Source organism: Peromyscus eremicus, chromosome 7, assembly GCF_949786415.1.
Source record: "Peromyscus eremicus chromosome 7, PerEre_H2_v1, whole genome shotgun sequence".
In the NCBI taxonomy this organism is placed as follows: Eukaryota; Metazoa; Chordata; class Mammalia; order Rodentia; family Cricetidae; genus Peromyscus; species Peromyscus eremicus.
Window position 1 is genome coordinate 47,995,883 of NC_081422.1, and position 27,197 is coordinate 48,023,079.

The window sequence follows — 27,197 nt, forward strand, 5'->3', positions numbered from 1 at the left end:
AAAAAAAGTACAACTTTATTCTCCCTCCTCTTTTTCTGAGACAGTCTCACTACGTAGCCCAGGCTAGCCTGGACTATACTTATATAGACCATGCTGATCTCTAAATTGTGGGAATCCTCCTGCCTCTATCTTTCAAGTTCAGGAACTATAGGCATTCGGTATGCACCACCATACCCAGCTAAAGAACTTTCATTTTTTTTTTATACATAACCAACTTAATGCAATATTGTAAAATCAAAGGTAAAGCAACTTATAAATTCAAAGAACAAATACATAAGTTATTGCAAAAAAGAATGGATGATAAAGATCATCAAATGTACTTCTTTTTTTTTTTTTTGGTATAGGGTCTTCTGTAGTACAGCCTGGCATTGAACTCCCTATGTGCTGAAAACGACCTTCAATTACTGAGCTTCCTTTATCTATCGACCTTCTCAGTGCTGGGATTATAAGTATGTACCACCATACCTGGTTTATGTAGTCAGTGCTGAATCTAGGACTTTGAGCATGCTAGGCAAGCACTGTACCAACTGAGCTACATCCTAGTATTTTGCAATAAGCTTTGAAAATTCATAGAAATAATGATTAAATAATCCACTATCAACCAATAAGAAAGAAAATCAACCAGGAAATAATTACCCATTAGTAATTTATCTTTGATTATTTTCCAAAGGAAGATACTTGTGTGTAAGTCAAGATACATAAGGTATTACCACAGCTTACTCAAAGATACACAACTGATTACTAATATTGCTACCAACAAATCCTAAGTTCAAATACATCCTTATATACATTCTCAATATGTCTTTTCTTAAAAACCAGGCAACTTCCTACCTGTGATGTGAGGGGTGGGAGAAGGGTTGTCAAATACTACTGCACACAACATATATATAAACCTACCTATAGAAATCCTCAACACTTGTGTAGTTTAATAAAATAAAAGGAAAGGAAGATAAGTTGTATTCAGTATCTTGAAGGTTCAGCCATTCCAAAATCAGGTAATCTAGATGAGAAGCCATGAAGTCTTCTAAACATCTACACCCAAAAGATTCAGAGACTTTCTCTAAAACCTGCACAAAAGGAAAATGTGATGTTTAAGAAAATGGAAACATTCATCATTTCAGATTGTTAATATTTAAAATAGGACTTTGTAGCAGTCACTTAATGCTTTTCTACCTTGACTTCTTCATCAATGGCATGGTGGTAGTAATAAATGAGAAAATGGAAAATGTATTCATTATACTGCTGTGGATATCGCTCTGTATAAATAAAATGCTGATTGGCCAGTAGCCAGGCAGGAAGTATAGGCTGGACAAGCAGAGAAGAGAATTCTGGGAACAGGAAGGCTGAGTCAGGAGATGCTACCAGCCACTGCCATGAGTAACAACATGTAAGATACTGGTAAGCCATGAGCCATGTGGCAAGGTATAGATTTATAGAAATGAGTTAATTTAAGATGTAAGAACTAGATAGCTAGAACCCTGAGCCATTAGGCCAAACAGTTTAAATAATATAAGAGTCTGTGTGTTTATTTTATAAGTGGGCTAGGGGACTGTTGGGGCTTGGCGGGAGCTGGAGACAAACTCTCCAGTTACAAATGGCGCCCAATGTGGGGCATGAGCCCATGACCCTGAGATTAAGAGTCTCATGCTCTACTGACTGAGCTGGCCAGGCACAGCATCCAGCACATAGAAAACGCATAATAAATATTTAATAAATCACAGCATAATTTTATATAGCTGACTATATCTCAAAGAAAAGTCTAAGGAAAATTTAATTTTTAGGCCCACATCCAAATTTTTAAAAATCCAAAAACATGCCAATCATTTTAATAACAGTAAGTAAAAGGTTAACTCATTTAAGACCAGTTCCCCTAAAGACTGACGTACAATAAAGTTCCATGAAACCCACAGTGGTACAAAGTTAATTGCCTATCAGTCCACATTCACCACATTAAAACCCGCAATAAGAACTTGTAGAGGTTCCCAAATAGCAAACTTGGAGTGGAAGAACAGGGAGGGCTACAGTATTCTACAAAAATGGGATGATAAGGTTGCAATGACTGAGCCCAGACCTGTTCTCTAAATGTAACTTAAAAGCCACATTGTCCTCAACTTTATTTTCTGGCCTTGTTAAATCCCAATATGCTGCTCCACAATCTATGAAGCAAAAGCAATCAAAAAGCTCCAAATGTTTCTATCAATAAACAGTGTTCTAGAAGACCTGATCTGTGTGGAGACAGACCACTCACTATTGCTACTTCTCAATGAGTGCCTTATAAAATGCTCTTAAACTGACTAAGAAATCATACTGAATATTAATATACCACTTAAAAAGTTATTAAGTTTGGCTGTGGAAAAAACAATAGTTCAGTGGTAGAGTGCTTACTTACTAAGTACAAGGCTCTGGGTCCAAGCCCCAACAGTGTAAAACACACATGTATACATGCAACTAAACTTATTCCCAGTCTAAAAAGAAATTGTTTCAAAGCATCAAATGCCACACACAAACAATGTGAAAGTATTTATCATACCTTTTTCACAAGATGAGGTTCTAATCCATTTTCCTTCACAGATTTACACAAGGCTAACAGAGCCTGTTTTTCATAGACAGGGCTACAGTGCAAGACCACAGCTATCACCATCAGTAAAACAGACTTTCTATTATGAATCTCATCCAGAAGATCAGGGTTCTGAGTATCACATGGCTTCAAAAAATTATAAGAATAATGACATAAATATATTAAATTGATAAATCAAGCAAGCTCAAGTATTCTCTAACCTCTTAATAGCCTGCCAGGTTTTAAATCTTATAGTAACGAGCTAAGAGGAAAGACTTGAGAAACAAGCTTTTCTATAGTTAAGAAAAGCTGCCATTTCCTAAGATCGAAGGGAAACAATTACCAAAGGAAAACCATTTTCACAAGGTATTAAGCTGTTTAAAGAACAAACAGCAAAAGGAGTGGGAAGTATTAAAATTTCCTCCACTACAAGGTGCTACTCCTAAGATTTTATTAAGACATCTTTATAGTGTTTTCTTCTTTAAAAATCACTGGCTTCTACAAAGTCTTGCAAATAGAAGGACATGCTTTCAGCTTAATGATCAATTATTTTTTTAAATCCCCAATAATTACTCATCTGCATTTTTTTTAACTTTTATTTTTTTAATTTTATTTTTCATGTGTGTGGGTGTTTTGCCTGCATGTATGTCCATGTACCTGCTTGCAACTGGAGTTACACATGGCTGTGAGCTGCCATGTGGTAATAGGAATCAAATTCAGGTCCTCTAGAAGAGCAGCCAATGTTCTTAACTGAGAACCATCTTTCCAGGCCCTATCTGCATTTTTTGACTAGCTGCACTCACTCTATAATCCAGGGAGTCCTCATATTTAACTCAGTCTTTGAATAGTACAGTCACAGGCACACACCACCATAAACAGCATTTTTTGGTGTGTTCTGAATTTTTCTTTTTGGTTTTAAAGATTTCTTAAACTAAAAAAGCCTTTTTAGGGCTGGAGAGATGGCTCAGTGGTTAAGAGCATTGGCTCTTCCAGAGGACGTGGGATCAATTCCCAGCACCCACATGGCAGCTCACAACGTTCTGTAATTCCAGTTCCTTGGGATCTGACATCTTCATGCCAATGCACATAAAATAAATTATTAAAAATAAATAAATATTTTAAAAGCCTTTTTAATCTCTCTAATGTATTGAAATCCCCATGAAAGTTGAATTTTCCTCACCAAAACACCATGGATTAGTTGAAGCAAAAGTAATTACTACTATTTGACTCACTTTGGCCTACAAATTTCATTCAGAAAAATTTTATTCAGCCCATACTTGGTCAGTTGACTTAGACCAGCTTTACAGTGCAAACTACTAAACACAAACTCTCACCCGAAGTGTGCTAAAGAAATGTGACACAGACAAAACACATGTGAGTGCAGAGCATATACATGTTACTATAATTACCACTTCTCTTATTCCTGCCTCTGCTTTGCTGTATGAATTTTTAAAAGCTGTGTGCTGAAACTTCAAAGGTAGTGCTTTCAAGCATCTGGAGGAATCTCCATGTTTCACATCCTGGAATAGTCTTTAAAAACAAACAAAAAAATCGATTTATTTCAAACCCTACATATCAAAGCATATTATAGAACAAAAATAAACCACTTCCTGAGGCAAGTATTGCAGCACTTCCTTTGAAAGACTACTTTAGCAGTTCAGACCATCTGCTAAACATTAAGGTCCTTAATCTATAAGCCCACTTTTCCAGATAGAAAAGATTTCAAAGGTGTTTGAACTACTGGTCAGATTGAAACATTAAACTCAAGCTGTCGGAAAGACTCACTGACCTCTTGCCAAATACGAATCCCAAGGGTCCACCGACTTCTGTGTCAATCTGTTCTAAGTTTAATCACGTCGAAATGAGTAGCTTAATGCTTCGATGTTCGGTGAACATTATATTTGATGTAGAGGTTATTAATACCTCTTACATAACACCCACATATTTTAAGACAACTTTGTAATAAAGTTTGTCCTTGATATTTCTGAGAAATTTGTTATTTCTGATTCCTTTATTTTGCTAGCCTCTCTTGAAATAGTCCCACATTAAATATCTAACAAATCAATGACAAAAGAAAAACAAACAAAAAACAAAACAAAACAAAAACAATGAATCTGACTTATCTTGCTTAAAATTTTTGAAACTTAGATTTTCCCCCCATGCCATCACTACACTGAGTTATTACACTCAACTTATGATCCTCCATAACCTGATAATTTTAACTTCAGTTCAGTAAGGATTTAAACTGCCACACATAACCACTAGCAATCTTGACAATGCACTATTTTCTTATTAAAGTAAATGAGGAATGAGGAACAACACCTGGTTCATGGAAACATCACTGTCACAGATTCAAATTTGGGGCACATTTGCTCTATCATACAGCAGTAGTTCTCAACTTTCCTAATGCTGTAACCCTTTAATACAGTTCCTCATGTTGTGGTGACCTTCCCCCCAACCATAAAACTATTTCCATTGCTACTTCATAACTGTAACTTTGCTACTGTTATGAATCATAATGTAAATATCAGTGTTTTTCGATGGTATTATGTGACCCCTGTAAAAGGATCATTCAACCTCCACAAAGGGTCATGAACCACAGGTTGAGAACCACTGTCACAGAGTATATGACTGCTTGGATAATTTCTTGCAGGTTTTTTCTTTCTTTCTGTTTTGTTTTGTTGTTGTTTTTTGTTTTTCCAGACAGGGTTTCTCTGCGTAGTTTTGGTGCCTGTCCTGATCTCGCTGTGTAGACCAGGCTGGCCTTGAATTCACAGAGATCTGCCTGGTTTGTTTTTGTTTTTATTTTTGTTTTTAAGATTTATTTATTTATTATGTATGTAGTGTTCTGTCTGCATGTATGCCTGCAGACCATAAGAGGCCATATAATTGCTAGGAATTGAACTCAGGACCTCTGAAAGAACATCCAGTGCTCTTAACCTCCTAGCCATCTCGCCAGCCCTTGGCTAATTTTTTTATGGCACCTTTCTCTTACTGGTCATTTAGGTCTGAATAATATGCAATTTTCAGCTTTGATGTTTTTAAAGTAGCACAGAATTTCTTTTCCAAATACATTCATTTCACCAATTGACAACGAACACCCACCAGGGCCGAATATATTTTAAGTTAAAACAGCAATCATATCAGCACCATATAGAATGAAGAAACTACCACTTTATTGACTCACATAAAGCCATGGTAATATCCAAATATTCTACGCCTCCTGAGAAGACACTTCTCATTCAAATCAATGGCTTATTAGCTCCATAGCACTAAGCAAGTTACCTCGCTCAGCCAGTGTTCACTTGTAAACTGGAGAAAATGTTATCTAAATGACAGAACTGTCAGATTAAAGAAAAAACACAACTCCCAGGCACATGTATATACTGATTAAGTGTACGTTGCTGCTACCATCACAGCTAGTGAAGACGTTGCTGCTATCAGCAGCATGACAAGATCCTTTTAAAAACCTAGCTTATTACCTGTTGATTGACCCTGCAGCCAACATCCGAACTTGGTGATGATCATCAGCAAGAAACTGTGGAAATACTTCATTTACAGGAAAGTCTTCTCCCTTTGCATTAAGAATCGCCCATTTGGAATATGGATCGGCCTACAGTAAAATAACAAGGTTAAATACAAAAAAAATTAAGAGAAAAATCACTCATTAGCATACAGAAATAAAGGTGGCTTCGACCATTCCAATGAAGAACTTTCTAGTAACATGGAGTAACTCACCTCAAGCAGAGTTTGAAGACACTTTACTAACGCCATTCTTACAGAGGATATACATTTCTTCTCCTTTGTTAGATGCCTGAAATTAGGTAAGATTTTCAAATAATAATTATTCAAACAAAAGCAAAAACAGAAAAAAAAAACCCAATGGATATTAACATTATCATAGCTAATTTCAAAATTTTGTTTTAAATTATTTCTCATTGTAAGAAGCATGACAGTATATTAATCTTCCCTAAAATTCAAGCTAAATAAAAAGAAATTCACTTTGATGTACATTTGTTTTGTATCTTGGAACTGACACATTTCAGCTATAGCAAACTGAAGATAAACAGAATAACCTTTAAGTTTTGGTCATTATAACATAGATTTAAAGATCTATGTTCTGGGGCTGGAGAGATGGCTCAGAAGTTAAGAGCACTGACTGCTCTTCCAGAGGTCCTTGAGTTCAATTCCCAGCAACGACATGGTGGCTCACAACCATCTATAATGGAATCTGACACCCTCTTCTGGTATGAAGGCATACATGCAGGCAGAACACTGTATACATAATAAATACATCTTTAAAAAATGTATGTTCTATGTCGACTTAGAAAAGTCCTTATTAATCTAACAGAATAAGGCATCTAAGTTACATGTATGTGATGTCCCATAGGTATCAAATATGTTATTGTTGGGCCAGCACGATGACTCAGGGTATAAAAGTACCTGCTGGACCTGAGTTCAATCCCTGGGACCCACATAGTAGAAGAAGACAAACTGTCTCCTAACTTGCACATGTGCACCATGGCATGTGCTCAGACTTCCGCACACACATAAATAAATAAAATGTTAAAAAGATGTTTTAATTGTGAGACTATGAGTGAAATAAACAGTGACAAAGCCAATTGGTTCATATGGATCACCAACGACTCAATTTGTTTAGGATTATTGCTTTTTTTTTTTTGGTTTTTTTTTTTTTTTCGAGACAGGGTTTCTCCGTGTAGCTTTGCGCCTTTCCTGGAACTCACTTGGTAGCCCAGGCTGGCCTTGAACTCACAGAGATCCGCCTGGCTCTGCCTCCCGAGTGCTGGGATTAAAGGCGTGCGCCACCACCGCCCGGCGTGATTATTGCATTTTTTATACACCACATATGTCAAGTTATATGTGATCCAAAATTTACAGGGCCATATGCGAAACACTTTAGAAAACAAAACCTTATAAAAACAATGTAGCTTTTCAATTAGGGAATGGAAGAGAGAGCTGGGGAAAGGGCTCAACAGATGAAGTAAGTGCCATGGAAGTGTGAAAACCAGAGTCTGGATCTCCAGAACTCAAGTAATGTAAGATGCAGCAGCATCCATATGTAATCTCAGCATGCATACAACAAGATGTAAAGCAGAAAAAGGAAGAACTTGTGGGCCTCGTAGCCTGGTATATGCAGTAGTACATGTAGTACCTGCTTCAAACAGTAGAAAGTGAGGACTGACACCCAAAGTTGTTCTTTGATTGCCATAGGAGTACAGTGATACACATGTACCCACACTCACACAAGCAAACATTCACAGACATGCACATTAAAAAAGAAGAAGACAGATTATGTTATGCTATTGTTAAAGATGCAGAAAGTTACACAAGATAATCAGGGGGAAAGTCACTAATGTACAGAGTTGACATCTGCATCCAGAGGTAGAGAAAGAGACTTATGCCTACCAAAATGCTCCAATCACTGTCAGGAACTGTCCTTGGGCATTCCTTGTACTCTCAGTGTCCACACTGCCCTGACTTAGGTTTGTCACTATAGGAAGGACGTGGCTTAAAATTGTTTTACAAACATCTTGGTCGCGACGATACAGAGAACATACAAGGCTGTGGTAGAAATGGTTTTTGTTATAAGGGTACAAGAACATGTCAGTTTATAATTTAAAGTGAGCATAACACAACACGGCTTTCATTTCTTACGATAATGGTTTCAGAAGTTCAACAACATCTTCCATTGGCAACGAATGTTCTCTTCCAGGGAGATCCTTCAGAAGCACTAAGTACTACGGCGGTTTAAAAAGATAAAAAAAAAGCCAGCTTTACCCACAGACCACTTACTTTTAAAAGCATATACAAACAAATTCAAACATGCACAGAGCCGTCAATTTGTAAACACAGCATATAATATCTTTAAAATCAAATACTAGATTCAAAGCTCAGCACAACAGCCTTAACTTAAAATGGTTAAAAACCCTGACCATATGCCATGGAGAGCCTATACTCTCACCTGTAAAATGGGGATATATCCATTATCTGGTCATGTGACATAGGAGGAGAAACAAGAACTTCTACTGCGGGAATTCAATAAATGACCATTACTGTCACCATTGCAGTTAAGAGATAAAGAATCTGAAATGTCTCTATACTCTCAGAATAATGCAAGTTCAATGGTGAAAAACTACTGAATTCTGAGAAGGAAAGATAATCCTGAGAAGTAAAATATCCTAACCTACCTAACCTAACTTACCATGGCAACTCTGTAACCATATGTTTCTATACACACAAAGAGCTGTGTTATAAGTAAAATTTATAATGGTAGTTATAAATAAGCAATCAATTTCTCAGAGGTGTTAATAATTTTCTAGTTACAAAAAAAAAATCCTAAGAGATACATCTTATATACTAACAAAGAACTTGTTAAATCCTCTTTAATACCTAATATGTGAGTCATATGTAATGTTACTGAGAATGTTAAGTGATTTTAAACATCAAAGCTTCAAGAAAAGCATATAACCCTTCCCATAAGTCAGGGTAAAACTTTACTAGAGTATTTGTGAGGAATAGAACCAGGGGTCCCAACAAGATACAACGAAACCCATTTCAATTAGAGAATACCTGTGCATGTTCAAGACATCCATAACAAAGGATTCTATTACATGGTTAGGAATGCACCAGGTATGTCTGCTGGTTTAGCAAACCAAGGCTATAACCTTGAACACACCCAGAAGACACTCAATGGGTCAGGAGCTATTTCCACCTGTTCACTGGGAATAAGGTAAGGACATGTTCCACATGACAAGAAATTAGCTCCATAGAAAGATTACTGAGTAAATAAATTACTTATTTGTGGGAAGGTAGGGTTTTTCATTTTGTCTTATAAAGACAAAGGAGCTACAAATTGGGGGGGGGGGGATATTAAGCCATAAAGTCATGAATTGAAACTGAAGGTATATATTAGTAGCATTAGTTCAAAAGCTACATTCAGACCTCATATTCTATGTTATGAATTATTTTTACAGTCAAGACCTGTTTTGCTGACTGTCGATTACACTCATAATCTCAGCACTTGGAAGGAAGACTGTTTAGCCCAGGCCAGCCTGGGCTACACAGTGAGAACCTGTCTCAAAGACATTTTCTGTTCCAGTCTATAATCAATCACAATAATTACAGGGAATAATATTCAAAATGCATCCAAGTTTCATTGCTTTCAGCCTCAACTTCAGTTCTTTTCATAGCATGTGAAAAGAAAAAAATGTGAAATCTAGGCATGATAGCATGTACCTATTACCCCATTAATCCAGTAAGACTGCTTCAGCCCAGTCTGGGAAACACATACACATATACATGCAGAATATATTTTATAACTAATCTCAGATTTATCTTTCAAAAAAAATCAAGCCTTCAGAGTTACTGTACATATCCAACTATTACACTTTTTGGCAACACCAGACAAAATCAAAAAGCTTCTTCATTCCACTAGACTCACCATATGTAGGTGGAGAGATTTAGTAAGATCTAGTGTGCTAGAATCAAGTAGCAGTAACAGCTTTCTTCTAACATCAGCTACTCTAAAAGACACAGTGTTGCTCTGAGATGCAGTTACACACAAGCACAAGAACCTGAGCATGTCTAAAAGAAGATGATCTTGCTTTGACAGGTAGTCGGCAGTTAAAGGACTCATGGCACCTAAAAACAAAAGGCACTCATTAACATTAAGAGAGGGCCACAGTAGACTGAACAACCTCAAACATCCTTCCACACTGATCTACAACATCCTCCCACTTTCCACATCTATCATGGAGTTTTTTCTTTAAACTATTTTAAATTTTTTCATGAATAAAATAAGAAACTAACAAACCTGACTTGAAATGAGAGTGATTTAATGTGTAGTAAGGTGGGGCAGTGAGTTGACTCAGCGAGTAGGAACACCTGCACACAGCCGACAACACTGAGTTTGAAACCCAGAACGCACAGTCCACAGTGGAAGGAGAGAACTGCCTCCTGGAACACTGTCCTCCAACCTCCACATGTGTGCTCACATTAACACACATCAACACAGGAAATAATAAAACAATAATATACATTTTAAATGCCGGGGCATGGTGGCACACACTTTTAATCTCAGCACTTGGGAGGCAGAGGCAGGTGGATCTTTTTGAGTTTGTAGGCCAGCCTGGGCTACATAATGAGTTCCAGGACGGTTACTACATAGTAAAATTCTGTCTCCATTAAAAAAAAAAAATTTAAATGTACAGAAAAAGAACAATCTAAGTAGATTATACCTAAGGGAAATGAAATTATCATTAAAGTTCTTTTCAATGAGGTCCTTTACAGTGACAAATTCATATAAAGTGATAAGAGGAACCCCAAACAGAAAACACTTCTTTACCAACAGTACTCTGGTTCTCTCCAGCATCGTTTGCATCACTCACAGTACTAGCAGAGTAATCATTAAACAGACTTGTGAATGATGGACCCTGTGCCTCCATCAGATTTTCATCAGCATCATCTTTCACTGAATGTACTTCTCCATAGTCAAGTGGCTTTTTCATACAGGATGCCTTTAGAAAGAAGAAACAAAGATGTTGTTTTCAACTTCTTTCAGAAACACACTAATCCATCATATTGTAGGAAGTGAATATATAAACTGGAATCTATTTAGATAACAAGATAATAACAAAACTTTAAAAATAATTTCTTATATTAAAAACTATCATAGGCCAGCAAGATGGCTCATGGGATAAAGGCACTTGGTGCCATGCCTATTGAACCTGAGTTGAATCTCTGGGATCCACATGTTAGGAAAGAAGAGATTCCAGCAATTTTTCTTTCACACGTTCACTGTGACACATGTGCCCACACATAGGCATAAAATAAATAAATGCAATAAAAAAGTCTAGCAGCCATTCATATTGTATTTAAACATTTGAGCACCACTCTGTATCACCACAGACATACAGAACTATATGTAATAGAATATTATTTTAAGGGGTGTTACTTTGTTTATGTTGCATTTGTTTAACTCTGTGGAGCTGTGTTACTGTGCCTGTCTAAAACACCTGATGGTCTAATAAAGAGCTGAACAGCCAATAGCAAGGCAGGAGAACGGATATGCATGGCTGGCAGGCAGAGAGAATATATAGGAGGAGAAATCTGGGAAGAGAGGAAATGAAGTAGCCAGAGAAGGAGGAAGACTACAGGGGCCAGCCTCCCAGCAACACAGCAAGCCACAGAGTAAGATATAGAGAAGTTAGAGAAAAGGAAAAGCCTAGAGGCAAAAGATAAGGAAAGCTGGCTAGAAACTAAGCCAAGCTAAGGCCAGGCATTCATAAGTAATAATAGCCTCCGTGTATGATTTATTTGGGAGCTGGGTGGTGGGCCCCCTCAAGAAGAGTAAAAAACAACAACTATACTTTGCAACATTTAATAAAACTTTTAAAACTGAACACCAGAAATTGATGAAAGCATAGAAAAAGTATCAATTACTAGGACTATCTTGTGGGACAATAACAATATCCATCAAAATTAAAATTAAAAGACATGGAGGCATCTGCCTATAGTCCCACCTCTTTGGATACCTGGAGGAAAAGAATCATTTGTGCCTAGAGTTCAGGGCGATACTTGGCAACACAACTAAGATCTTATCGTAAAACACACGCTCCCTAAAAGTCACACACATTCCTTTGAACAACTGAGTCCCTTTCTTGCATCCTTTCAAGTGCACAAATACAAGAAGACAACGGCAGAACTTTTGGTTAGAAGGGAAAAATGACTTGAAATGTTCAGTGAGAGCAGATGGGTATGGCAGACATAGGGGTATAAGTCCCTAAGCAGGCTGCTTGCAAGACTTAGGCAGGATAATTGTCAAAAATTCAAGGCCAGATACTCATACGAAGAGGAAATTAAATACATGTTCTCCTTAATGCAATAAGCTTATTAAAGGCTACATTTATAAAAAATCCAAGACCTCATGCTATATACCATGAGATACATATTTATTCATTAGCTATTTCAACAAAAATATACAATTTAGGACCAGCAAGATGGGTCAATGGTAGAGGCTTTTGCATGCAGGCCTGACATCCTGAGTTCAATCACTGGACCCCAGAAAATGACAGATAAGAATCCATTCCCAAGAATCGTCCTCTGACTTCCACATAAACTGTGGTACAAATGTGCCAGCTTGCTTGTGCTTACTCAACCTCCCTCTCTCTCACACATATATGTATATATAATTTTAACTGCATCTCAGAATCAATGAAATTAGTTAAAAAAAAGGATTCATACTTACTAAACTTTTACAAATATCTGCAATGTCATTCATAAGCTTTGATGTTAACAATCGTAGGAAAAAGCCGGACACAATCTTGTGTGGATTATGCTGTAATTTAAACAAAGATCCAAGGATTTATAAATAAAACAAATATGGATTTTTGGTAAAATGACTTTCTCTTATCTTGAATGAGTTCAGAACTAAGGCCAAATTACAAGTTAAGGTACACTACCATCTTTCTTTTTTTAAGAACAAGGACTTGCCGGGTGGTGGTGGCGCACACCTTTAATCCCAGCACTTGGGAGGCAGAGCCAGGAGGATCTCTGTGACTTCGAGGCCAGCCTGGTCTACAGAGCGAGTTCCAGGACAGGCACCAAAACTACACAGAGAAACAATGTCTCAAAAAAAAAAAAAAAAAAAAAAGGAACAAGGACTTATTGAGTCCATTTCAAGAGAGCAGTGAACTAGAAAGTACCCAGAATAGCAACTACAGCCTAATCTCTTTTCTTAAGGAAATGATAAATGAAGTACATGTCTTTGTGTTGAGGCATCATTAAAATATCATCTACTGATCCTAAACATAATAAGCAATTGACTGTGAGGCTCACTCTTTCATTTCATGCCTTCCACACTTATATAAAAATACAGGAAAGCATATTAGAAAACCAAAACAATATACTATGAATATTAAGTTGCTTATGTACTAGCTTTCAAAGACTGTTCCAATTATTAGCAACATTCTAGCATCATTTAGCTATCCCAACAGGTCTGTGCAAAATCAAAACAAGGATTACACACAGCAGCATTTTTTTCTACCAAATGTAACCTAAGATAATAAGGGTAAAATCAAGATTTGTACTAGTATCATTTATCTTTGTTGGCACTCTACAGACTGAGCTCATCCTAGGATGGCGTTATCTTTGTAGCACTTATTACCTACGGTATAGTGTTATGAAAAATCACATTGTTAACAATGAATCAACAAATTAATGAAAAATGTGCTAGCAATAGAAGACTCATCTATGTAGTGTTACATATATATAAGAAAATAAAATTACAAAATAAGATTCACAAGAAACTAATATTCTTGTAATACTCTAACTTATCATTCAATTTAATTTCAGATCAGCATATAAACTTATAAATGGATCAAAAACTCAATAACACTAAATTATAAGCCCCATGAACAGACTATACTACCAAGATGATCTTACCTTGGTATGTTTACACAAGCAACTTGTACACAGTTGTATTACATTTCTCAATGAACCAATTCTAGATTCCTCATTTGTCTTATTTTTAAATAGAGAGATACTTTCTCCTGCACATTGCATTAGAGACTATTTAGAATAAAAGAAAAAGACAAATTCCAGTTAAAATAACAACTTAGTATTCTTGTTTTGAAATTTCATTTAAGAACCAAAACTAAATATATTTACAAACTGAACATGAAACTGGGAGTGGGGGCTGACACCTGTGATCCCAGCACATGGGAAAGGCTGAGGCAAAAGGATCACAAGGCCAGCCTGGGCTAAAAGCTGAGACTCTGTATCCAAAAAAAAAAAAAAAAAAAGGTGCGCATGGTCATGAAATGAGATTACAAATGATGAACACTCAAAAAGAAAATGACAAATCCAAGCCACAATGGCAATGCACCTATAATCCCAGTGCTCAAAGGGTACTGGATCTTTAGTTCCAGGCAGGTTGGACTATAGAGTCAGACCCCATCTTAACAAACAAAATAATAACAATAACCTACCATAATCTTACACCCTGTTCCCTTTGCAAATCCCACCACAGATAACAAATATTAGTGTCAAAGAGCTTAAGAAAGTTTTAAGCTTAGGACCTACTTGATTAATATACCCAATCAAGAACTCTCCACTACAGATCACCTTGGGAAAAAATTTTTAGAGTACAGATAAAAATCAATGTGTATAGCCAGGCAAGGTGGTACACACCTTTAATCCCAGAACTTGGGAAGCTGAGGCAGGCAGATCTCTGTGAGTTCCCGGACAGTCAGGAACCTTATCTCAAAATAATAATAATAATATCATAAATATTGTAATGAGGTTACATTGTGATAAAGATCATCTGCCATACTTATTTACTGGTTTATAAGAATTATACATCTTAAGGAAGGACATACTATTTCTTTTAGACTGTATAAGTGAAAGAAAAAGTTTATGTCGAGCATCTCTTACCTAAAATACACAGGACAAAAAAAAAAATGTTTCAGAATTTAGAATATTTACATATACATAACAAGATCTTTGGTTCAGATCCCAAATTTTTGTTTTTGTTTTTGTTTTTTTTTTTTTTTTGGTTTGTTTGTTTTTCGAGACAGGGTTTCCCTGTGTAGCTTTGCATCTTTCCTGGAGCTCACTTGGTAGCCCAGGCTGGCCTCGAACTCACAGAGATCCGCCTGGCTCTGCCTCCCAAGTGCTGGGATTAAAGGCGTGTGCCACCACCGCCCGGCCAGATCCCAAATTTAAAAACAAAATTCATTTGTTTAATCAACTGTGTTGGTTAGTTTTTTGTCAACTTGACACCAGCTAGAGTCACGTGAAAAGAGTGACCTTAATTGAGAAACTGATCTATACACAAGTCTGTCAGGGCATTTTCTTGACTGATCATTGCTGTAGAAGGGCCCAGTCTGCTGTGGGCAATGCCATCCCTGGGCAGGTCCTGGGTAAGAAACCAAAGTGAGCAAGCCAGGGGGAGCAAGCCAATACACAGCAGCATTCCTCCATGGCATCTGCTTCAGTTCCCACCTCCAGGTTCCTGCCCCGACTTTCCTCAATGATTCTGCCATAAACCAAATACATCTTTCCTCCCCAGGTTGCTTTTGGTCATAGTCTTTATCACAGCAACAGAAAACTAAAGACAACATCTTACAAACATCCGATGCTAACCTGTGTCTACATCTTGACTATGACCTGTCATATGAGGACCAATGTGGAAATTTTCACCTTTGTGGTTGTGCTGGGACTCAAATTTTCTAGTTCTAAAGTGTTTCAGATTTCCTATTTTCAGATTAGGGACATTCAAATTATACAAAAGTTTATTTTCCATAATTTTTCAGGAATTCATTTCATTTAAATCCATTTAAAACTTTATCAGTATGAATTTTCCTACCTTGGCCTTCTGGAACAATTCTGATTTATATGCTTCCTCTTCCATTATTACACCCATATAACAATAGCAGCCAAGAACGCCCACCAAAAGACTTGAACACCGGACAAGTGTTTCTGAACTTGTAATCTTAAAATAAATCACAAATTTAAAAATACAGTATTAGATAAAAATAATTCTCTGTACTCTGGAATTACCTCTGGAAGAAGTTCATGCAATATGAAGAAATAAAAATTCAGCAGAGTTAAAACTGGACTGCTCTAGGGTAACTTTTAAAACTAGCTCAAGATGACTGTAGAGCTATGATAACCAATATTCCAAACAAATAGTCTAAGCTACTCCTAAAGACACGTAAGATATCTCCTCCTACTCCTCCCAAGGAGCCACACACAAGAAGGAAGAAAAGTCTGGGAAACAAACATATGTCTTAGAACATGAGTAGAAAGCTGACCATGTCAGTAGCAGAGCGCTTGCCTAACAAACACAAGGTCCTAGGTTTGATTCCCAGTACTGAAGGGGTTAAAAAAAAAAAAAAAAAAAAAAAAAAACCAAGACTTAGAACATGATCGAAAACTAGATTCACAGGAAAACTGGTGTGGACCGCATGGCAACCACTGCTGCTTGACAAAGTTTCAACTTGGTGGATCACAAATCTCCAGCACCCTTTTTCTTTAATTTTTAATGATTCTATTATGCCATTCCCTTTGGGAAATTTTGTGTAGGCTTTGGTGAAGGATGAAAATGTATAAAATAGCAGCCTCCACAAAATTCTTTGGAAAAAAATCCCATGGAACCATATAGGGTGCTATCTGCCTACTCCCACACAAGTTAACACCACACTGCTAGAAAATTTAGATAAATAACATATGCTTGATAAATAAGGTGTATTTGATAATCAAGATTTATAAATTCCTATGGTCTACTCAGGTCCACACTAATATTTGTCTAGCTTCGCTTTGCTCACTTTAAGCTTTAGCTATTTGAATAAACTAAGCCATACAAAAAAACTGCAATATTCTATAATGGAGTGTTTGATTCTCTGAAAGTCTTTTCCCCAAAGTCAGAAAATAAGACAAAAGTCCCCATTCCTTCAGGGGCTTGAAGAAAGTTCCTGCTTGCTAAAAGGGGAATAATTTTTATCTCTGGCAAGAGGAACTTATGGCCCTTCATTAACATATGACTGGTGCCTATTAACTTGTCAAGGTCAATGATAACTTCCTCAATCCCTGATCACAAGCTACATCCCAGCTCACCTGCCCCCCTTCTCCCATTTAATTCTATGTGCAATTATAGCATATAAAAGGTGTACCCTTTTGTCAATAAATAAGCAGCCATCTCAATTCACCCTCAGATCATGTCAGTCTCCTTCGCCTACTCCATACCTCCTCTCTGGGACCTAAACTCCGTTGGAGGTGAACTCCAGCAAAAATGATGTTCTGAACAAGAGTCTTTACGGATTAAGCTTTTCCAGACTCCAGACTAGCAGAAAACATTTTTACTGGTAGACATTGGTTAGACAACTTTACAAGGTTATTTAAGAATCAAAGATCATCATGTTTTATTCCACCCCTATAAGAAACGACATTCTAAGAGGAAAACAACAGAAAACTAAATTACTTTAGAACAAAATTAGCTACAGCTGTGATAACGAAATCCATCAGTAAACAGCAATGACAGAAGAAACAGACACACTGCCCCTACTTGGTCTTCTGGTCATTTTCCTTGGCTGCTTATTTCACTCCTTTGGGGAGTTTACAAATTTTCTCTAATTATGTCTTTTACATAACGCAAGACTTTGTGGAAGATATAAAGATTAATAAACTATTATGCCCTTAAAGCAAACTATAGCAAAAGTTGAGATATATAAACATATAAATATCCACGATACAAAGAAGATACTAATTAAGAATCCTTAAAACTGTAATACTAAATACTGTGACTTTTTTGTTGTGGTTTTTCTTTTTCTTTTTTAATTTCCTTCATGACAGGGTTTCTCTCTGTAGCCCTAGACATCCTGGAGCTCACTCTGTAGACCAGGCTGGCCTCAAACTCTGAGATTCACCTGCCTCTGCCTTCCAAGTGCTGGAATTAAAGGCGTGCACCACCACACCCAGCTGTTTTTTGTTTTTTTCCAGAGAGGGTTTCCCTGGCTGTCCTGGAACTAGCTTTTGGACCATGCTGCCTTGAACTCAGAAATCCACCTATCTCTGCTTCCCAAGTGCTGGGATCAAAGGTATGCTCCACTACACCCAAATACTTATACTCACAGGTGGAAAAACTACTGTGGCTGAGTGCGCATAAGGTGTTACAACAAATGTAACATGTGGCCATCAAAATACATGGAACAGGATAGATATTCACCATACACAGGAAGAAATGGTATTTTACAAGAGAATAACATGTATGAATTTGTGACATTACAAAGATAAAAGAAATCCTTAAGTGACTTCTAATAACTGGATAACTACTAGTCAGTCCATTCCATACCTTTTAAAATCATTCCACTTGCTTCAAATGTAACAAATCTACTAGGTTTTTCTTTTTTTGTGACTAAAATTTTCTTCATTTATACCAATATGTTCATTCTGTCCTGGAATTCTTAAGAGTCATACCAGCACTATTCCCCGTAACCTACACAAAGAACTCTTGTCTACAGAATTCCTGGGACAAACTATGTCAAGATTATTTTCCTTCCTCCATGCTAATTTTCCCTACTTTTCGGGATGGGCCAGCACTTCACTTAAAACCAGGCTTCTCATCTTTTGTGTCTTTCACTCCCCCATTTCTCCTTCCTAACAGTCTATGAAAGTTCAAGAATTGACCCCAATTCTTTTTTTTAAGAAATCTCACCTCAGATGAGTAATTATTGAGAAGCTGTTCTGATAATCCCAGAAGATAATGATCCAATGATTCCTTGAGATTTTGGTGGACAGAAAAGCCAACACTAGGCTGAAATTTTTCTACAGCACATTCTCTCACAGTGGTTAAAAAATCCATCTTATCAAAAGTTGTCTGAAGAAATAGTTCTTCTACTTCTGAAAATGAAGGCTCTTCTTTATCTTGGCAGTGTTGTTCACTTCAAGAGTGAGATTACTGGTTAATAACCACAATCTAATACTTTTTCAACTTATTTGCAACATATTACATATAAAAACATCAAGAAAGCATTTACACCATTCAAAGACTGCTCATATAATTTGTAAACAATTCTGTCAAATGCTTCTTTTTCTTCTTTGGGCTCTTATAGGAAATTGAATTCAGGTTGGAAAATGTCATTATTCCATAGCGAATTTTACTCACAAAAACATAGGCACTACAATTTAAAAGGCAAGTCCAGAGAACCATTAGACATTAACACTCAATAACTGAATGTAACTACCAAAACATTGCCTTCTTTTCACCTTTTACTTCCAAAATATGTGATTTTTCTTTCACTTAATGCCTTTGATAGAGAGACTGGGTATCTTCACATCACTGAGTTATTTTCAGTCACAGTGACAAACTCAAGGCTTTGAGTCAATCAAATAAAAACAAGGTTTTAGCTGTTTTTACTCTAATTGTAATTGGGTTTGATTGATTCTAGTTACTCTGCTCAGGATGGTCTCAAACTTCTGATTTCAAGATACTCTTGCCTCAGCCTCAGTGTTGGACCACAGGACATCATTATACCCAACTCTCACTAGGTTTTCTTTTCCTCCCCGCCATCCATGTAGCTAGTTAGGTTGATTGTGTGTGTGGGGGGGGGGGGGGAGGAGTAGGAGACACATGTGTGCCACAGATGCACACGGGAAGCCAAACAAGGACTTGCCAGAGTCAGTTCTTCCTTCCAGCATGTCAGTCATCAGGTTTGGAAGGTGCCTTTCCTGCTGAGCTGTCTCACTGGCCCATTTTTAAACCTAAGAAATTTTACTCAACCAACAAAAAAACGGGTCCCTACTAAAAACTCACTTCCCATAACTTTTTATGTTCTCAATTTCCCATCATAACTGTTTAGTTTTCCTCTACTGACACTTGTTATAGATGTTATAATATACAGCAATGAAACTGTAACCTTCATCTAAAGTTACAGAACATAAATTATAATCACTGATAAAAAAAACTTCTCTCCCTGCTTAATTATAGTGATTTTTTTCCTTAGTCAGATCAATTTAGATCAAAATTACTAGTAAGATGAGCTCCCACCCAGCTAGAATTATCTGTCTAATTAATACTATATCTTAAAACAACATATATTTTCTTATATAACATACCATTCTGGCAAACTTTGAAAAAACTTCATTGCAGCTCTAGAGTTTTTCATAGTGAGACTTACAAGAATTTTCTCTAGTACAAGATGAGGAAAATTACTAAAAAAGAAAAATGAAAAGCTTTACTTAAAAGACCATGTCATTAGAAAAGAAATTCTTGAACACCCATGTATATATAGCTACAAATTATGACCCCTAAAACTCAGATCCCAAACTAAAAATGCTTTCATCTGTCCTAAATCACTTAGTATTTGAAAGAATGTATTAAAACGGCTGGAACAATGCTACTATAGTTTCCAACATTACTTAGAATAAGTTATATATCATTTTGAAAGTAGGATTTTTTTAAATATTTAATATTTTTATTTTTATGTGTATGGGTGCTTTTCCTGCATCAATGTCTTGCACTGTGTGTGTGCCTGGTGCCCTAAGACTGAAGTTACAGACAATTGTGAGCTTCTGTGTGGGTGCTAAGAATCAAATTCTGGAAGAACAGTAACGTGTTTTGGGTTGTTTTTTTTTAAAGATTTATTTATTATGCATACAATGTTCTGTCTGTATGTATTTCTGCAGGCCAGAAGAGGGCACCAGATCTCATTACAGATGGTTGTGAGCCACCATGTTGTTGCTGGGAATTGAACTCAGGACCTCTGGAAGAGCAGTCAGTGTTCCTAACCTCTGAGCCATCTCTCCAGCCCAGCTACAATGCTTTTAATTGCTTGAGTCATCTTTCCAGGCCCCCCTCCCCCAATAGCATTTCTGAGAGAAAAGATTATAAACTAAAGGAAAAGCACGATGTTCTACCTTCTGGAGGAAGGAGAGGTAAACTGGGCCCTTCCTTCCTAGGGCTTAAGTCCTACTTTGTTTTTCTTATCATTCATGTAACAAATTTCACCCAGAAGATACCCATTATGATTATTAAGGAATAAGGACAAGATAAGGGACTTGCTCACAGAAGGTCACAAAGAAACACCCCAGACCAGGTGTTGTAACACATGCCTTTAATACTAGCACTCAGGAGGCAGAGGCAGGAGAATCCCTGTAAGAGGCTAGCATGATCTATATACTGAGCTCCAAGCCAGACCAGCTAGAGTTACATGATGAGACACTGTCTCAAAAAAAAACAAAAACAAGCAGCCAAAGCAAGCAAACAAACAAACAAAAAAAAACAATAGGTGTAATTTATGATGGGAGAAAGACATTCTGATGGCATACAATGGAATGGGTGATCATAATAATTTACTGTGTATTTAAATAAGTCAATGTGCTCCTAGTAAGTAAATTACAATTATTTGAAAAGATAATATGTTTACCCTGATTTAAAGATTTTACAATGTATGCAATGTATCAAAATATTACATGGTATACCACAAATATGAACAATCTTTATAAATGTACTAAATTTTTTAAAAAGAATTATGTGTCTATCCTTCATGAACATCTCCCATATCCCATACCCTACAGTGAGATAATCTCTATTTTAGAAATGATCCAGCACAAAGATACAGATAACTTTAAAATTGTAGACAGAACCTCAGGAAATTCTGCATTATGAGTATAAAATGAAGCTATCTGATATTGTAGAGGGAGCCTTATAAAATTAAACAAGTAAACATGTATAGACAAAAGAAAACAAGAACCCAAGAGTACACCAATAAACTACAATTACCTCTGAAGAACCGGAGGCGGGTCTGTGCTGTCTTCTAAGTCATCCTCTAACTGGTAGAATAAGAGCCACCTCATTATTGACTCCTTTATAGAAAAGGTTCTATTTACTTCACACATACTTTGCTCTGTTCCCATTTTCACTGAATCCGGAACCACACAGATGCTAAGTGCTGAAGTCAAACAGCATACTGAAGGACTATAAAGCAATGCAAGACGACTGTTAGAAGCAAGCTCTTCGAGGGGCAGAAGCCTTATCTATCTTGCTTACCACTGAGCCTGCCATACTCAGGGCAATACTAGGTACATTTGGTTAACAAAGTAGTAAAAGGAAGGTTACATTTGAGAAAATGCTTGATTATTTTTTTATCCGAAAAAAAATACACAAAACTACAAAAATGCTTATGAATAGTAAATAATTATAATTATAGGTAAAAGAAATTTAAACTTCATAATCCTTCAAAGAAAACTGGCCTTAAAAAAAATAAAAAGGCAGAACATGGTGGCTCACTTCTTTAATCCCAGCACTTGAGAAGCAGAGGCAGACAGATCTCTTTAAGTTCAAGGCCAGCCGATTCCAGAGGGGGAGGACAGCCAGAGTCATACAGTAAAACCCTATCTACAAAAACCTAAACAAAACGCTCTGTATTATTAAGCATTTTGGGTCAAACAACAAAAGCATCCAAAACAAAATTTGATATATCTTTTACTGAAACAACAAACTACAAAAATGATCAGGGACATACACTTGTTTGCATATGTAAAAGTAAATATAATGCAACCTACCTTGAAGGTTTACAGGCTGTGCCAGTAAATAACTTCCAGAATTCTCTATCAAGTTCAATTAAACTACCTTGAATAATGGCCCCAAGTAAACCAAAGTTTTCAGTCTGTGTATGTTCAGAACTTATACCACGAAAGGCAATAGACCAAATTTTAATCCATAGTTTCAATAAATCTGACTTCTGAGAGCTTTCTATATTTGATTTCTTGCCTTGACATAAGGCAACTTCCATAAGGCATCGTAATACATGTGGGGTGCGTTCTCCACGCCGCTGTTGAGGCAGAAGCTGGTACAGTATCAGTAGTAATGGAGATAGTTCACAGTTAGGTAAACTGGAAGGATACTTTGATATTAATTGGGTTGTAATCTGTAACCTGAAAGGAAAAAAAAAAAGAACCAATCTGAATTTTTTTCAATCCTATTAACAACCTAAAAGAAAACAAATACACAAATTATATACCTTTATGTATCCTAACTAAAGTATCATCTTCACTCTTTTCCAGAGTGTTTTCAAAATAAAATAACTGTTGGAACCTCCAGCTCACTCCTGCTGATCCAGAAAGTCCCATTCCGCCCTCTCTCCCTCCTTCCCTCCATCCCTCTCTCTCTGCAACCCTCTTAGAGAATCTCCAACAAAGGAAAGGCACCAAAAGTCCAGTTCTGTATTCTTGGGTGCCAAAGCAGTTTCTCCCCTGAAGTTGCCAACTGCCCAAGTACCCAACTAAGCATTCAGCTTTTGACCATACTTGGGCACAAACCCAGCTTGTAGCAGATAAATCATCACCCCTTGTCTACAACCTATATAAGCTCCCTGCTTTAGTTCTGCATGTGACTTCTCCTGCCTAGATCTCTGGGGCTGGAGAACTCACCAGGAGTTGCATTGCTCAAATAAACCTGTTGTGGTTTTTTTTGTTTTTTTTTTTTTACTTTTTCAATTCTGCTTGATCTGGCTTACTGCACCAGCAGAGAAACCTATTATTGGGGTACAGAAAACCCATTACTGGCTAGCTAGGTATTTACATAAGCGCCCCCCAAAAACCTCAATTTCTAATCTTTTGCCACCAAAATTATTCTATGTTAGAAAAATAAAACCTAAACATTTGTTCTTTGATACCAACTTATTATTCAACACAATGTGTTGAGAATTCTCTAGACAGTGGTGTTCAACCTGGGAGTTGTACAACCCTTTCACAGGGGTCACATATCAGATATCCTGCATATCAGATAATTATATTATGATTCATAACAGTAGCACAATTACAGTTATGAGGTAGCAACTAAAATAATTTTATGGATGGGGTCACCACAACATAAGGAACTGTATTAATGGGCTGCAGCATTAGGAAGGTTGAAAACTGCTGATCTAGAAGGAGTGCTACTCAAAACCAGAAATCCTGTGTTATTCATTGTTGCATATCTACAGTGTGACACATAAAAGTCAGTGATTCTTTTTTTGTTTGTTTTTGTTTTTCAAGACAGGGTTTCTCTGTGCAACCCTGACTGTCCTGGAACTCACTCTGTAGACCAGGCTGGCCTGGAACTCAAAAGATCTGCCTGCCTCTGCCAAGTGCTGGGATTAAATGTGTGTACCACCATCACAGAGCTAGTAATTCTTGACTAAATAAAGAATCTAAAGTAGAACTGTCAACTATATAAAATAAACATAAGCTTAAGCAATGAGTAACAACTCAATTACATCTAAATATTCCAGTAATATGGTGAAAACAGCAACAACAACAACAACAACAAAAAAACTGTAAATTTCTAAGTGTCTTTAGGCACTCTGCTTAAAATTTCTAGAGTTGGTCCTGTTACGTGATATTTTGTTTGTGTTCTGACAAATAAAGCTTGCCTGGAGACCAGAGGGCAAGCTAGCCACTAGTTAACCACAGAAGCTGGATGGTGGTGGCTCACACCTTTAATCCTAGCACTAGGGAGGCTCATCCCTTTAATCCCAGCATTCGGGAGGTGGAGAGAGGAAGTGATAACGTGGAGCGGAGACAGGATCTCAGCCCTTCGGGTTGTAGGATTCGGAGAGGTAGGAAGTCACTGGTGGCTGCTCCTCTGCTTCTCTGATCTTTCAGGTTATTACCCCGATATCTGACTCCTGGTTTTTATTGATAAGACTAATTAGGTTCACACTTCATGTTCCCTTTCAGCAAAGGGAACAGGCCTGACTAGATATAGTCTAATGATCCTTATCAGAGCTAATCTGTGATTCTAAAATTGTGCACATTTAAACATGCATGAATGGAAATAAAAAGGAAGAGGAAAAAAAAACAGAAATCAAACCCTACTATCATGAGAAAGATCAAAATTACTCTGTGATTCCTGAATGTTCTTTAATTCCCTGCTAATCCAATTCTACATGAAGGTACTTTGCACTGGAAATAAAATCTCTTCTCAATGAGGTTTACAACTCAGTGAATCCCTGGAGGCAGAAAGTACAGATGACCTAGCACAGCGAGGCCCTTCTTCCTTACTATGTCTACATGTCTAAAAAGGTAGTCTGGTCTAGTGCAGCAGATGAACCTTTAGTGGTTATCTCAATATGCTATATACAATCACACTTTGCTACTACTAGCTGGTCTGGGAGTAGACAAATGACAGCTCTGGTCAGCGGAGGCTATGTGGGGAAAAATATACTTAAATGACATTGAGTAAGAAAAATAAATATTTTACCAAGGCACAAGATCAAAATCATTCTGTGACTTCTGAAGATGATCTTTTATCACCTCCCAGCCTACTTCTATTTTTCTTTTTTTGCAAGGTACACTGTAATCAGTGGATTCTCTTTGTGTAGTGTAAGACTGAGAAATCTCCACAGATCTGGTATCTTCATTAAAAAGCTGCAAAATTAAAAAACAAATTTTTATTACTATAATTTTCTAATAAATCATTAGGGGGAAATCCTTCTCAAATGAAGATATAGAAACTCATAATGATTAACAAGTTACAGAAATATATAAACATATTAAGAGAAATACTTTGCACTGCAATAATGACAATCTTAGAAAATATTTGGATGTAGGGTACTAACTTTATTTCCTGGGGACATTTACCAGAACTGCAAATAGCATATTTTCAACAGGTTTAAAATTCAAATTTACTGAGCAGGAGAGATGGCTCAGCAGTTAAGAGCATTGACTGCTCTTCCAGAGGACCAGGGTTCAATTCCCAACACCCACATGGCAGCTAACAACTGTCTGTAACTCTGAGATCTGACACCATCACACAGACATACATGCAGGCAAAATACCAATGCAAATAAAATAAAAATTAATTTTAAAAGAAATTAAATTTATCATTAATATTTAAGAGAACAAAATTACCACCAGGATGTCAAACAAATCTGTGGGGAGAGAGTTTTACTTAAGACACACAGTTGAGCCAGGCGGTGGTGGCACACGCCTTTAATCCCAGCACTTAGGAGGCAGAGCCAGGTGGATCTCTGAGTTCAAGGCCAGCCTGGTCTACAAAGCGAGATAGATCCAGGACAGGCACCAAAATTACATAAAGAAACCCTGTCTCGGAAAAAAAAAAAAAAAAAAAAAAAAAAGACACACAGTAGGATATCAACTGATGAATGGCTAAGCAAAATGTACTATATCCATATGATTATTACTCCATTATAAGAAGGTATAAAATACTGATTTATAGTATGCAATGGAAAATATTACTATATGTGAAGGAAGCCAGGCACAAAAGCCCACATATGTGTGATTCTATTTCTATGAAATATCCAAACAGACAAACCACTCATAGACATTAGAAGTAGATTAGTGGCTAACAGAAACAAATAAATGTAACTGAAAGCTAGGAGGTCTGAAATTTCTTTTGAGATAGATTTTCATGATAGTTTTAGGACAAACCAATAATAATTACTATTTTAAATATCAGTGAATTTTATGCTACATGAATTCTAATTTAACTTTTTAATTAGGGTACATTCACCTTCCCTGTATATGATCGTCATCACTAGCTCTAGACATAGGTTCAAAAGAGTTATCTTTTCAATTAAAAGGGTTAATTTCAAATACATATAATTTGAAAATAATTGTTATATGTATAGAATAATTTTATAGGCTTCTTGTGATCATGCAAGGTATAAACATTCAGCAGAAAGAAAATTAAGAGGAAATTTCAAATGTGACAATAGCTACTATACCTGGTGACAGATATCTGCCATCAAGTCAATCAAATTTTCCTTGGCAGCAATATTACGAAATCCTGAAGAGTATTTCCCTCTACTTCCTATATGACTTATCTCATTCACCAGCAGGTCATATAAGTTGTACAAGATGCTTTTCCATTTCGTTGATTCATAAGCACCTGTAACCCAGAAACAGTGTGTATTTATTTATATACAACTCCCATCTGCACTGTCAGCTTTCACCATCAACATCAGATGTCTAGTTAGTACTGAGTAGTAATAACGCCTCTTTGGGCAATATCCTTGAAAACTCTACTCCCTAACGGTTTCACTCCAAAATTAGGTAACTGTGGTTGTTATAAATATCCTCACATTCTCATCTGAAATTTTTCCTTTTCTAATGTATG

The 27,197-nt window shown here is 36.7% G+C and overlaps 1 protein-coding gene across 1 annotated transcript in view; it reads right to left on the reverse strand.

Annotated features, from left to right (window-relative positions):
• The window catches only part of Atm (ATM serine/threonine kinase), a 108,913-nt gene that overhangs the window by 62,681 nt on the left and 19,035 nt on the right, over positions 1 to 27,197 (reverse strand). The window contains exons 8-25 of the mRNA XM_059267892.1: positions 26,806 to 26,969; positions 25,320 to 25,486; positions 22,640 to 23,011; positions 21,858 to 22,052; positions 20,192 to 20,287; positions 18,792 to 19,017; positions 15,945 to 16,070; positions 14,021 to 14,146; positions 12,825 to 12,914; positions 10,923 to 11,094; positions 10,020 to 10,219; positions 8,234 to 8,316; positions 7,985 to 8,140; positions 6,296 to 6,371; positions 6,040 to 6,170; positions 3,967 to 4,087; positions 2,531 to 2,704; positions 898 to 1,067 (exon numbers count right to left, since the gene is read on the reverse strand). Of these exons, the coding sequence (XP_059123875.1) occupies positions 898 to 1,067; positions 2,531 to 2,704; positions 3,967 to 4,087; positions 6,040 to 6,170; positions 6,296 to 6,371; positions 7,985 to 8,140; positions 8,234 to 8,316; positions 10,020 to 10,219; positions 10,923 to 11,094; positions 12,825 to 12,914; positions 14,021 to 14,146; positions 15,945 to 16,070; positions 18,792 to 19,017; positions 20,192 to 20,287; positions 21,858 to 22,052; positions 22,640 to 23,011; positions 25,320 to 25,486; positions 26,806 to 26,969 (2,845 nt within the window). The remainder of the gene's footprint in view (positions 1 to 897; positions 1,068 to 2,530; positions 2,705 to 3,966; positions 4,088 to 6,039; positions 6,171 to 6,295; positions 6,372 to 7,984; positions 8,141 to 8,233; positions 8,317 to 10,019; positions 10,220 to 10,922; positions 11,095 to 12,824; positions 12,915 to 14,020; positions 14,147 to 15,944; positions 16,071 to 18,791; positions 19,018 to 20,191; positions 20,288 to 21,857; positions 22,053 to 22,639; positions 23,012 to 25,319; positions 25,487 to 26,805; positions 26,970 to 27,197) is intronic.